Here is a 15,125-nt window from a genome sequence, read left to right on the forward strand (position 1 = left end):
CACCTCACACAGTTATCAATACTCTCGATCGTACACGTAATACATATAATATAGCTACATTACACATACGGCGTCCTCCGTGTCTCTCTGCGCTATTACCTACTGCCTAATGTCTTCATTTCATCCGAACATATTGTGTCATGTTCTAGATAATCTTGATGATAACCTCAATACCTGCTAATAATACAGTTTGTAACGGCCTTTGCATACCTGTCGTTACGACAAATGTGTGTCATACTATACGCTTATGAATCATCGTTCCATGCCGTTAAGTTCTAAGTTAATCTGTCGTTGTGGCCGAAGTCGGTCAGGAGTATCATCATCATCATCATCATCATCATCAATAGTAGATATATAATTGCTACTTATATTATAGGTGTGAAATCAACTGTCTGTATCTTACCTCTTTACGCTTTAACCGTTGAATTTTGTACAATTTGTGGAGGTTTTTAAGAGAGGTATGGGCACTGTGAATGACATCTCGCTTTGTGTGGTAGGGCACATGACAGCGGATGTCATTCCAGATGTAGAGCAGAGCCCAACTGGGGAGGTACCTCCACCTTACAGAAAACCGCAGCCAAATAACACTAGACCCTACTAATAGTGTTGTGTTCCTGCCGGTGAGTAAGGTTGCCAGAGCTCGAGGGAGAGGAGTGTTAGGGTCGGCAACGCGCATGTAACTCCTCTGGAGTTGCAGGCGTACATAGGCTATGGAGACTGCTTAACATCAGGCGGGCCGTATGCTTGTTTGCCACCGACGTAGTATAGAAAAAAAAGGTGCGTGCATTTCAATGGTTTTATTTTAATCTAAGTCTATTAAGTTTTATTTTAGCTGACATACTGTAAAACAATAAATTTAAAACGTTTCTTTACTATTTTGTGTTTGTGAGAAAAAGATATTATTATAATTACAGTTAATAGTGACTTTATATAATTACAGCTATAGTGACTTTTGGAAGTACTCGTAATTATGACAGGCGCCATCTTCTGAACGGTATTAAATGAATTAAATAGGTAATATTATTCGTGTGTGCTAATGGTAACCGCAACAATTTGACATTTAATTGACAAATAATACTTAGGCACCACCATTAAATAACAATCAAAACATGATCAAAACATAAGCAGTGATCGGAACCGGTTTTTAGCAAAAACTTCGAAATAACCATAATATTTCGAATTATTTTTACTCCAAATGTAGGACTCAGTTGTGTCTCAGGTAACGGCTTCTTATTATTGCCCAATTAGAAATAAAATAATTAACAAAGAACGAAAAAATACCGGTTCCGTTCTCATACAAAAAATACCGTCATCCGATCCCTGCTTTAAAGTTAAAACATAATAATTATAAAGATTACAGGACTCCTGTAACACAAACACAGCAGCAAAACGATCGAAATTGACTGCTCAGACCGCGTTGATCGCTTTGACAAACTCTACTCGCAGCGACATCATGTGGATCTAATAAACCCCCAACATCTCTCGCCCAACCTTTATTACTGCGTGTTTTTATACACCGCCATCCCGAGTACACTACTCAACTAGAAATCAAGCTAATCACAACCTTTTCCCTTTGATATAGAGACTCGCACTATTTTTGAGAGCGGTAAACATAACGATGTAAATTCAGCGCCTATTATACCATTCCGCGGCACATGCCATCGGATTTTAAATCTTATTCTTTGGGAATAAGAGGAGCGTGGATGTTGATTCAGAAATAGAAGCGGCGGGAGTTGTTCGACACTTAATTACTTTTCGAGGATCCACTGATTCTGTATATTTGATTGTGGACTATCGACTCCGTTTAACACAAGCTCGAGGAATGTAAATTCATTTCATTACGTTTCGATTTTCCGCTTTTAGAAGCGTTCAAAGTAGGTACCTGTATTTTACTTTGAAAGTAGTTACCTAATTTAATATTAAATAGATTCACCAAGATGAAAATTGTCACTTGACATGACACCATTCACCATACATTACGGCTCCGACCAGTTCCATGCTATGTACCGTCGTTAATAGTCCCTGTTTCAGTACAGTCGGAGGCAAAAATATCGATCCAGACAAATGGCTCAAAAATATGTGAACAGGACTTTATTGTCTAAGGTGTAAGAGCGTACACATATTTTTGAAACTTTGGGAATGTATATATATGTATGCCCTTGACTGTACACTGACAATTTTCGTCTAAGAGCATGTTCCCATTGTCCGATCCCATATCGGATGTCGAGTGGAAGTAAAATGTAAAAAATATGTATTTCTCTGTATTTATTTATACATTTGAAAGAAAGAAAATACATTTATTTAACGCCACAACAGATTACATACCTATATGGAAAAGGAAACATACAGACAAAAAAAAACATTGGACGCTACGCTAAAATAGGACCCCACTCAGCATAATGCCGCGGTAATCCGTTTCGCTGGTTAATCATTTAATAAATCATTATTACTAAAAAAACGATAGACAACGCAAAAAAGGCGGACTTAATACCAATGGCACTCTCCTACAGCTGTTTTTGTCATAATCGCCTTCCGACATCCGATATCGGAATAGCGCTTCGGATAAATTCAGCGATGTCGGAGCCCCCCGTCAGCTGTCGGACCGATAATATTCGTTTGTGTGCGTGTGTAGGCATAACGTTTATTTGTAGTGTGCGTGACCGCTAATAAAGCGGCGCTGCCAGACTACTCGGATGTAGGATCCTACATCCGATATCGGATCGGATAATGTGAAATCATTCTATGGTATCTGAAGCTACATAAACTAATTACAAGACTACATATACCTTATTCTATTGTAAGTACAAAGTTTCAGAGCAATCTAGCTAGTCGTTTTAAAATGAGAGCGTAACTACGTTTGTATGGAGAACCGAGCTTGCCGGGGACTCTAATCTAAAGCGAGGTTTAGACTAGCATAAGAACTTTCATTACATTGCGGTATCTGATAAACATTTTAAACGCAGGTTACCTTAGTAGTCAGCAATGTAACGTAAATTGCATGCAAGTTCTTGCTAGTCTAAACTAAACCTCGCTTTAATAGTACATTATGATACAAGTGTGCTAAGTTGGTCATTACACACGAGGGGATATTGTGCGCGCGAGCTGTAAGCGAGCGCGCAATAAGAAAGCCGATGTGTGTAATGACCAATGCACACGCGTTTCATACGACGTTTTTCAACACACTTGCGAGAAAAAAAAGAAACTCATATTAATCAAATTTTAATAGTTAAAACAGTTAGTATTGTGTGTTGCATCTGTCATACTGCCGGCCGGCCCTCGCCCCGGCCGCGGGCCCGCCAGTTTGACCAATTAAAGAAGGCTCCCTTTCCATGCATATTTTTAGCAATCAGTTACCTTCTTAACTCAGTCGGATAATATAATGAAAAAGCACGAGTGGAATAATACACTGAAAGAGCACGCGTGTTTAATATCTAGGATTATGACCCAAAAATCGGTGGAATAAAAACGTCGTTTTGAGCAAGTGTGTTGAAAAATGAGTTATGGTGACATTTAGCTCAGGCGACGGTACCAAGAATCCGTCCCGCTTGGCGCGCGCACAACCATTATGATATTATGATCGCTGTCACATTGTTTAGTGTGTCTAGCTGTCTGCTGTGTCAGATGTCGTGTTTGTAAGCCTTATCCCAAAGAAATAAGGAATATCACTGGTTAGGTATTGGCCCGTGGTGTTAAGCGTCAGCATTTCACTAGTTGATTTGGTTCTAAGTCTGCTAAATGTCGTAATTATTAATCGATAAGCTTCCATCTATGCCATTTGTCTAGATGATGATGTCGTTATATTATTATGACAGCGATGAAATGGATAGATGAATTAAAATAACCATTAATATGTTTAAGAAATGCTTGGCTGGCATCCTCGTCTCTCTGCACTGACTATTGACATGCTGTGAACTTTAATCTTGTCATCATCATCATTAACTTAAGAGTTATTCTCTTGTCGGTGGAGTATCTTCCAGCTTTCCCTATCCTGCGCCAGCTCTTTGACTTTTTGATACGACACGACCCCTACTTTTTCTTTCACTTGATCTAAAAAGCTGCGTCTGGGTTTTCCTCTACCCCGCTTCCTTCCTATCCGCCCCTCCAGGATAGTTTTAAAGAAGTAGTCGTGTCGTATTAAGTGTCCAATCATTTTCCCGCGTCTATTTGCAATAGTGTTCAGAATAGCTCTTCTTTTACACACTCTTCTTACCACCTCCTCATTCGTTATCCTGTCTCTCCAAATAATGCCTTCCTTTCGCCTCTAGCACCACATTTCAAATGCTTCCATTCTCTTTCTATCTCTTAGGGCCATTGTCCACGTTTCACTTCCATAAAGGGCTATACTCCAGATGTACACCTTAATCAGTAGCTTTAATCTTGTATTGGATAGTTAATTGTTCTCTGATATTTTTCACTGTAGCTATGATATGATCATGTTAAATTAATTTGTAAACTTTTCCGCTTAATTGTAAAACATTGTGTGTTGTGTTTTCTTCGAGTTAGATTATCAATAAGTAGGTAATGCTTCAGATTCTTTGCCCGATGTTTCGTTTGCAAAATTTTCATGTCAGAACATGTCCTTTTTTAACAGTCAAATGCTCAGAAGGTTCAGAAATCTAATCTAACTAACCTGACTCCTTTTTCAAATGTTTATAAAAATAAATGGTTTTGCAAAAACATTGCATTCGGACAAATGCAATTGAAAGTGCCATCGTTACTTATCGACTCAGAAAAGGAACACGAAATTGTTAGTGTCAGGTGTCAATTGTCAGCATGGTGAAATAGGCTCCAGGATGTAATGTTCTCAGAAAACATCATATCTCGAAAACTGCGACTTCAGGAAGTGCCGGCCTAAAAGTAGCCACGCTTGAATGTGGCTTCCTAAGTAGTCGGCTGTACAAAATGAAAGACTTAGATGCAGCCACGTGCAAAAACTAATGGGCTTTCCCTTATTTGTGATTAACAGTCATATAATCTAAAACTCCAACTAAGACTTATTTGCTCTATACGAGAAACCGATTTAAACTGAAAATGCGTGTAAAGAAATGTTTACTAATGTAAACACAAAATGTTGTAATGTAATATTTGTGTAATCACAAAAGTCATTTAACACTAATAAAGACTTATGAAATAATATATAAAAATATTTACTGTTCTCAAAGGAGTTCTAGTGTAAAGGTAGCAATCTAAAGAACTTAAGCGTTGATCCAAATAAGTTTTAATGTTGATCATAAGATCATAACAACAAACCAGCATGGACAATAATATAGCTGGCGACTAAACAGAGAGCTTACTATGAACTTCCGAAACCGTGTTTATCTCTCTGTTACTCATGCAAGCAAGAGCGATAATAGCGACAGGGATGGATATAGACAACGTTTCGCTTCCCAAAATTCGCGGTGGCGCCTCGCACCAAACATGACGACGCATCGGGCAGATGCCTGACGTGACCGAGGTAATTCAACAAGCTATTTATATCGTTGTCGCGGACCAGTATATCCCCAGCCAACCGTAACCCACAGCTGTCACGAACCGAGGTGTCAAATTAGCACGGACGAGAGCGATTCAAGAATAGGGCCGGGAACGTGCCCGTCGCAGTGAACCTGCCAGCACCTTTTTAGAACAACCGCTAAATATAGACCACTCCGTTGTTATTGGTCACTGGATGCTCCAGGCCGAGCTTGTAAGCTAGCGCTCTAAATACTGTTTCGAAGTTCCGAATGTCGATTATCTTACGTAACACTTTCAGTTTTTACCGATCAGTCTATTAGCGGCGCGACTCCCGCCGCTCCAGCGCTCTATTAATAGTCAAACGGAGCGATTTTTTCTTAATGTATTTACGGAACGGCTTCAGGTTGCCTCCGCCGCGGGATTCCGATAAAATTAGAGAATGCTCGTCTTTACTATTTATGGTAGTGCCGGAGGGGCTATATCGGGACGCGGCGGGAGGCGCGGCGTGGGGTGTTGGTGTTGCCAACGTGACAGGATAGATGACAATGACAACACCTGCACCGGCCTCTGAACCGTCAAATAATGTAATCGAGCATCGAGGAAACTGACACCGCTGACAAGTTGACGCCTTGCCAACGATCTCGGTTCTGAGACAACGATGTGAAGGGAAAGGGGTAGAGGAATATGTACTTATGAAAACCAAAATAGATCGGTGTATAAAAAGAAATGATTGTAATTAAAATAAATAAATTAACCGTTTATTTATTAATTACATTTTGGCGTGAGATCCATAACGATCCCGAGTATAATAAAAATAAAAAAGAAATTAAATTTATATAAATTTTACAATAAATTACATTAATATAAGATGGCGTTATATTTAGATGTTCAGTTCTGTCAGGTATCACTACGTACAACGTACAAAATGCTGATGTCCCCACTGGAGACCGATAGCACAAACACCACGAACACGGCACGGCCGCGGGGCGGGGCGCGGGCGAGGCGCGCGCGCCGCTCCGCCGCTGGCCAACCACTGCTGGAAGCTTAGAAGCACTTGCGGTGGACAATGCCGGGGCCGGACTCGTCGTACTCCTCCTTGGAGATCCACATCTGCTGGAAGGTGGACAGGGAAGCCAGGATGGATCCACCGATCCATACGGAGTACTTCCTCTCGGGGGGAGCGATGATCTTGATCTTGATGGTGGAGGGAGCCAGGGCGGTGATCTCCTTCTGCATCCTGTCAGCGATACCGGGGTACATGGTGGTACCACCGGACATGACGGTGTTGGCGTACAGGTCCTTACGGATGTCGACGTCGCACTTCATGATGGAGTTGTACACGGTCTCGTGGATACCGCAGGATTCCATACCCAGGAAGGAAGGCTGGAACAGGGCTTCGGGGCAACGGAACCTCTCGTTACCGATGGTGATGACCTGACCGTCGGGAAGTTCGTAGGACTTCTCGAGGGAGGTGGAGGCGGCGGCGGTGGCCATTTCCTGCTCGAAGTCGAGGGCGACATAGCACAGCTTCTCCTTGATGTCACGCACGATTTCCCTCTCAGCGGTGGTGGTGAAAGAGTAACCACGCTCGGTGAGGATCTTCATGAGGTAGTCGGTCAAGTCGCGACCGGCCAAGTCCAGACGGAGGATGGCGTGGGGAAGGGCGTAACCTTCGTAGATGGGGACGGTGTGGGACACACCATCTCCGGAGTCTAGCACGATACCGGTGGTACGACCGGAGGCGTACAGGGAGAGCACGGCCTGGATGGCGACGTACATGGCCGGGGAGTTGAAGGTCTCAAACATGATCTGGGTCATCTTTTCCCTGTTGGCCTTAGGGTTGAGGGGAGCCTCGGTCAGGAGGACGGGGTGCTCCTCAGGCGCGACGCGCAGCTCGTTGTAGAAGGTGTGGTGCCAGATCTTCTCCATATCGTCCCAGTTGGTGATGATACCGTGCTCGATGGGGTACTTCAGGGTGAGGATACCTCTCTTGCTCTGGGCCTCGTCTCCTACGTAGGAGTCCTTCTGACCCATGCCCACCATGACGCCCTGATGACGGGGGCGACCCACGATGGACGGGAACACGGCGCGCGGCGCGTCGTCGCCGGCGAAACCGGCCTTGCACATGCCGGAGCCATTGTCTACTACGAGCGCGGCAACATCGTCGTCACACATGTTGGCGGTTGTGTTGGGTGTCGGGACGCGGGATGTTGACTCTACGGCAGCGAGACTGCGAGTGCGGAGAGGACGGTGCGGGAGGCTTATATATGCGCGGCCGCGCTGCGCTCGCGCCCATACAAGGCGCGCGCTCCGCCGTCCGCGGCTGCTGCTTCGCGTCGCCGACCCCTGACCCTGGCGGCTCGGGGTGGCCTCCTACCCCAGGGATCACCCTTTAAGATGAATCCTGGATCGATTTAAGGTCCTGGATGAGGTCCCGCCACCTTATCGGGCGCTCGCCGCGCGTCGGAACGAATGTACTACGGGCGGTGGCGAGCCTTATTTAAGATTTCTTTCGCTTGTATCATAAATTTTATATAACTTTTTGAATCTATCCCTTTGTAATTAATAATGTTCCAATGTTGGCACATCAAAATAACAACAAACAACATAAGTTATTGATAATTCTGTTCTCACTAATTTACGGACTGATCAAAGTCATCAAAAAACTTGATTTAAACACCTTTCTTATCGTCCCTTTATCTTAAAATGTTTACAAAATACGAGTAAGAAAACTATGAAATCTGAAGTGGTATGTAGTTATTAGGAACTTCTTTGATTTTAAGCCTCTCAAATTTTACTATTTACCCCTGAAACTTTACATGAACTACATAAACATAGCAACCGATTATTTTTATCAGATGTTACCTACCTCTCGAGTCGCATACAAATCGGAAGCGCTCGATCAAGTGCACGCGATTGGCAAGGGCCGATGCGTCCTATTGATCTATTACCTATTGTTTACAAAGTATTAATACAATCGGTTCAACAGCGAAGTTCAGTGCGACAGATATATTTAGCTACCATTCATTGATCACCCTCAATCAGATACCAATACCATTACAACAATATTTCTGATTGACTTTCCTCTTCGTCTAGCTTTTTATACATTGCTGGTTCTGTTTTGTAACGCTTGTTTTATTATCAGTTTGAGCGCGTATTGGGACGCGTGTACAGCGGGATGGCCGGGTGTAAGCGGCAGCGGGGTGGGGGCTGCAGTGGGTGCATTGGCCGGCTATTCGCGGCAGGTGCGCGCGCGCCGCACTAATAACATGCGTAGCTGAAGTATGTGAGATGCGCGTAGATCGACACTATCTTACGATTTTACAGGTGAGAAACAACGTTACAGTACAGGAAGATTGGTGAAGGGATTCTAAGTGATATTCTGGTCATTTTACGCATTTTACAGAATGCTAGATTTCAGTATTTACTATCAAAAAAAATATTGACTGATTTAGTGACTTTTGTGAGTTTGGTGGTTATTATTATTTTGAAACAGATGTTTTTTTGAAACAACAGTTTACTTCAAAATTTCATGTGTATTAATTGCGTGAATATTTTTATACAGTAGCCGATCACCTATTTACATGATTGGTGGCTGATATAATTTGCATCATTGCTGTACAAAATATGAAGTCGCTAATCGATTCCTAAGACATAATACGAAACCTAGTAAGGTTTAAAGGGTGCTAATGCTAATTGCCTACTTTAGTGTACTGTAGTACATGGGGCTATCTGTTTTTACCTTAGAGGATATCACCAAATGGAGACACCATGTCTGTAATTTTCTGTATAAAACAGTGCCGATTTTTGCGGGGGCGGGACACGTCAAATGTATACGTAACGTAAAAAAGGCCATCACTACATAGTATAAAACAAAGTCGCTTTCCGCTGTCTGTCCGTCTGTCCCTATGTATGCTTAGATCTTTAAAACTGCGCAACGGATTTTGAAGCGGTTTTTTTAATAGATAGAGTGATTCAAGAGGAAGGTTTATATGTATAATTTATAAAGGTTTTGTGTAAATTAGTTGAACTACCCGTACGAAGCCGGGGCGGGTCGCTAGTGTCAGATAAACGTCAGTCCACCCATTGTGCATCGACAGAGGGGAAAGCCTGTTAATGGCTACTCCGTTTGGTTATATCCTCTAAGGTTTTAGCTGGTGTTCGTTATTAAAAGGGCTAGTTTAGTTTATTTATTTCATAATGATAAATTACAATATAAATTATTCTTACACTACTAATCTATATATGAATTTATATTAAGATCGTCAATTATTTGGCATGCAAACGTATAATTATAAAATGTCAACAATGATAATCAAAAACTATACATATTATGAAAAACTAACAATTATAAGTTAAAAAGGTATTGGAAAATTACCGTCAAATTAAAACTAAATAAATAATTGAATACATCTCATACATACACTAAATAATATGTCATACACATATATAGGTACTAAATAAGTACCTAATCAAAATTTTCGCTATTGAAAAACTTTGTTTATCTTCTTACGAGTTAATCATGATTTGTATGCGTATGCGAATATATTCAATCACTACACCTTATAAAACAGCCCCCCGCCGCGTCTGTTTGTTTATGTTAGCGATAAACTCAAAAACTACTGACCGGATTTTCAAGCGGGTTTTCACCTATGTATAGAGTGATTTTTGAGGAATGTTTGGCTGTATAATTTGCTAAAGTTTTGTGTAACCCGTGCGAAGCCGGGGCGGGTCGCTAGTAAAACTATAAATACAAGAACCCTAACCTAATAACTATCTAACGAGTAAGTCCAGCAGCAGCAGGTTGGTGTGATCTAAGTACATTTAAGTACACCTCAGTAGTTGGGGGCGGCGCGACACATCGTGTAGCCTTGTAAATAGTTGGGGGACGCCCGGATATGTTGGTTCGGCCACTAATATAGCGAACGCATGAGCGGAGCGGCGAGCGGGAGTACGGCGTAGTTTGGGGCGGCGCGACAAATTTGTAGCCTTATAATTTGTTGGGGGTTTTAAATGGACACACCTTTTTGCGGACACTTCCTTTGCGAGTGAAGATTAAGATGATTTACTGAATAATTTGGGAAGACAATGCCAGGCAGGCGCAATTTAAAAGCCATTTTCATTCATATTTTCAGTTTCTTGATACTTAAACGGTACCTATAACACTTTAAAGTTTAAACTCTCTCGAGTCTCGCGTTTTATGACACATAATTTGTATTTGTACCCGTCTTCCCTGTTGAAATTTTTCGGGTTTTTTTTTACGATTAGCTTCTCTTGCGATCCGAGGATAATATTAGTGACGCTCGGTGGAGAGGACTTTAGGTTTGTGTAGCTCAATCCCAAACTTAATGTGGTTTTAGTGTGGGTAAAATAATAAAATTTAATCGCATTAGACCCGGTAATGACGTTTATTATGTGAAACGGTACCCACAACTCTACAAGAATCATAGAGTTCTTCAGAAAGAAATATTCTGTACTCACTAGGTTCTAGTTTAGGGTAGACAACACGCAGTTGGAGTTGTTAGCGACCTCAGTCAAGGTCACTTTTGACTTACCAGCAGACGGGCTTATTTGCCATTAAACTGCTATAGAATAATAAATATATTAATCGCTTGTTTCGGGGCCGCCGGGGCGTGCCTCTCCAAACTAGCGGAACCCTTCATTATAGTACACGACGGTGAAGGAAACTCGAATTATGCGCAATCGTGTCCTTTACAAGGCTGCTTTACTTACGCTCTCGGGTGAACGATAGTTTTATCTTAGTTCTACGTATCAGCGTAGAAATAAGCGTTGGTGAACTTGGTAGCCCAGCTGTAACAGTGGTATCGGATGTTGAATAGATTTACGGGGAACGTCGTAAACGGCGTCCGACTTTTAAACCGAAGGTCGCGGGTTCGAACCCCGGCCCGTATAATCTGGACTTAGAATATTAGTCCATGACCTAATCACAAAATTCAGAATACTTTGATCTTCCATAGGATTGACTATACTTACGATTTAGTTGCTAGTAGATACTGAAATCATCCATAGATTTAATGCTCAGTAAAAGGGGTTTAGCACACAAACCACTGCTTGCTTTGACATTTCTTTTATTACATTGATATACAGGATTAATTATAAGATTACATAAAGATCAAATCGAACATAAGTAACATAACCTCGCGCACAGGCCTGCCGCCAAATCTGACAGCTCTCTCTCTCAAACTAAAATGACCATAGATACAACAATCAAAAGTATAGAGCCAGGTACATACTACATGTAATTATCAGTAGTATTAGGCCACATATAGGATATTAACTATTGTGATGCTTACAGCTCGGCCATCCTTTTTATTTTAGTGAGTCCTCTCACTAAAGTAATTAAACATTTATATCAACAACCATATATCATAACATGTCATCCACCTTAACACTAACGAAAGATAAACATACATAACAACATTATTTTAACCTTCTGGTTATTCAGTTCCTCATTAATCAATCGCAGCCAGTGACAATATGTATATTAACCTGATGCTTTAACCTGAGATCATGTAAACAGTCATTTCATACAACCAGCACCTATAGTAGCATTTACAGCCTTCTTCTAGTCTTTCACTATATGAACTAACTTACAGTCATGGTCTGCTCTAGACAGTCTGTTAAAGTATAAACCAACATCAACATTTACAGTCTGCCCTCAAGGCCTGCTCTAAACAGTTTGGTAAAGTATAACACGTTATAAACAATCATAGTCTGCCCTTAAGGCCTGCTCTATGGCAAAGCATAATACATCATATACAATCACAATCTGCCCTTAAGGCCTGCTCTAAGCTGTTTGACATAGTGTGACACATCATAAACAATCAGTCTGCCCTTAAGGCCTGCTCTAAATAGCTTGGCAAAGTATAACACATCATAAACAATCACAGTCTGCCCTTAAGGCCTGCTCTAAACAATTTGGCAAAGTATAACACATCATAAACAATCACAGTCTGCCCTTAAGGCTTGCTCTAAACAATTTGGCAAAGTATAAAGTATAACACATCATAAACAATCACAGTCTGCCCTTAAGGCCTGCTCTAAATAGTTTGGCAAAGTATAATTCATGATAAACAACCACAGTCTGCCCTTAAGGCCTGCTCTAAACAATTTGGCAAAGTATAACACATCATAAACAATCACAGTCTGCCTTTAAGGCCTGCTCTAAATAGTTTGGCAAAGTATAATTCATCATAAACAATCACAGTCTGCCCTTAAGGCCTGCTCTAGACATCATTCCAAAGTATAAAAATTGTTATGGCCTGCTCTAGACTAGTCTAGACAGTCTGCCATCACGGCCTGCTCTAGAAGACAGGCTGCTATCAAAGCCTGTTCTAGACAGTCTGCCAACATTCAACCTAGTCAATCTAATTATTTAATTAGACTGTTGTTATGGCCTGCTCTAGACTGGACCAGTCTAGACAGTCTGCCATCACGGCCTGCTCTAGAAGACAGGCTGCTATCAAAGCCTGTTCTAGACAGTCTGCCAACATTCAACCTAGTCAATCTAATTATTTATTTAGACTGTTGTTATGGCCTGCTCTAGACTAGACCAGTCTAGACAGTCTGCCATCACGGCCTGCTCTAGAAGACAGGCTGCTATCAAAGCCTGTTCTAGACAGTCTGCCAACATTCATACCTATAGCCAACCTAATCATTTAATTTGTTATGGCCTGTCTGCCATCACGGCCTGCCCCAGACAGTCTGCCCTCAAGGCCTGCGCTGGACAGTTTGCCAAAGTATTACTAATTATTTATTTATTTTTGAATCTAACTACAAGGTCCATATGACAAGTACCTATCTTTGCCAAAATATAAACTAACATAATAAACAGTCTCATTACGGCCTGCACTAGACAGTCTGCCAAAACTCAACGGTTATATTCTAGATTCATAATATTAATATAATAACTAGCAGTCGTATCAGCGAAGAGTCTCGACCAACACCGAGAGAGACTCTCGCCGAGTCGCTTGATCAGATGCATAAGACGGTAATCGTGGACACGGCGCATAGTACGTAGGTTCCTCACTCTGCGGCCCTGACCATCGGCAGCTTGGGCCCTGCCCACTGCTGGCAGCTCTGTCTTAACAGTTTCACCTCCTTTGCTTCAGTCAGCTCTTGCTGCGATGCCCTCGCTTATCATCAACTTCATCCGTTCAGCCAGGTTACCAGCGTTGAAACATACAAAAATAAAAATAGTTATAATCATTAGCAGTAGCAAAGATAATTTTAGTCACAGTCATCCTCAACAATTTAATAATTGAAATATAAACATCGACTCAGTCAATCATTATCATCATCAATTAATCTTACTATATACCTAATCATCATCTATCATCATCTATATCGTCATCAAAATCGATCTGTTCGGTAATCATCATCGATATCATCATCAATATGGTCAGTCAAGCATTATCGCCGACATTGTTATCGAAGTCGTTCAGCTCCGTTTTCATCATCGATATGGTCAGTTATTGACCCTGTCGTGGACATCGAGGCAAACATTCGTTGACATCGACACTGTAATCGATATGTTCGGTCATATACATAATCATCGTTCTCGGACCTCTGTTACCTAAGATCTTCCTTAGATACCTACTCATCGTTACTGAAATCGCAATCAGACGTCAATGACGTCATGGATATCAGTCATTATCTTCATCGAAAAATCCTCAACATTAATTAAATAAAATGACAAATATTCCATCGATTCATCAACTTTAAGAAGATTACATTTAAAACAGGTTGTTATTAATTTATTTATATAATCAGATAATTATTTATTCAATGACCATATGATCCTGATGTTTCGTCCTAAACTTCGTTCAGTATTTCACAATGGTAATATTCAGCCCCAGGAATCGGCAAGAACGCAGCAACTATATCTCGGGATGACATGCACCCAAAAAAAGTAGCTCTAAATAATAGCGTATAGGTACTACACCGAGTACACCGTAACATATACTAGCGTCATTAGTGTCATTACCCCACCTACTATATTATTGGAAGTATTGGAAATGATTAAAAGTTATTCCAATATACATTTATTCACTTTTTGTTAATTGATACAGCCAATATTTCCTGGCTATGCTAATCGTGGCGACAACGCACTTAATGACAAAAATGCAACCATACATTTTGTCTTTATGAATCATGGTTCTTTTGCCTTACTATACTTTAATTAATATTACCAACTTATTTCTTGTCATCACTGTGTCTGTCATAAAATCATACATGTTACCTTCCATGGTACCTTCTGTTAAACCTACTGATCAAGCAAATTTTAAGAATACAAAGTTTCATGAATTGAAATGAAAAATAAAAATTAGTTCCAAGCTCCTTATAAGGCTTCTTGAGCCTACTTTATAAGGCTTCTTTAAGTTTGAATGTTATCTACTTTTAGCTTCGTTTATTTAACTTACCTACTCTGGTGTTGATTCTTTTGTTAAGGTCAGTCACAGACTTCTGCTCAGGACCATACTAAAATTTTGTACTAACACACTTGTGACAGTGGTTGTACTTATTCATCGATTTTGCATTTCAAGTCAATTTTCAATGAGAATTCTTTAAGTCTTGTTTTTTTTCAAACAGGGACTGTTTTTGTAAACTTTTTAATTTTACAAATAGACTTTCTTAACTTGATAATGTATACA

At 40.9% G+C, this 15,125-nt stretch overlaps 1 protein-coding gene across 1 annotated transcript; it reads right to left on the bottom strand.

The window, feature by feature from the left end:
* Positions 1-6,277: 6,277 nt before the first annotated feature.
* On the bottom strand, positions 6,278-7,699 carry LOC134755251 (actin, muscle). Its single transcript, XM_063691771.1, has one exon. The coding sequence runs from the start codon at positions 7,624-7,626 to the stop codon at positions 6,496-6,498; it is 1,131 nt and encodes a 376-aa protein (XP_063547841.1). The 5' UTR covers positions 7,627-7,699; the 3' UTR covers positions 6,278-6,495.
* Between the last annotated feature and the right edge of the window lie 7,426 nt (positions 7,700-15,125).

Source organism: Cydia strobilella, chromosome 2, assembly GCF_947568885.1.
Source record: "Cydia strobilella chromosome 2, ilCydStro3.1, whole genome shotgun sequence".
NCBI lineage: Eukaryota > Metazoa > Arthropoda > Insecta > Lepidoptera > Tortricidae > Cydia > Cydia strobilella.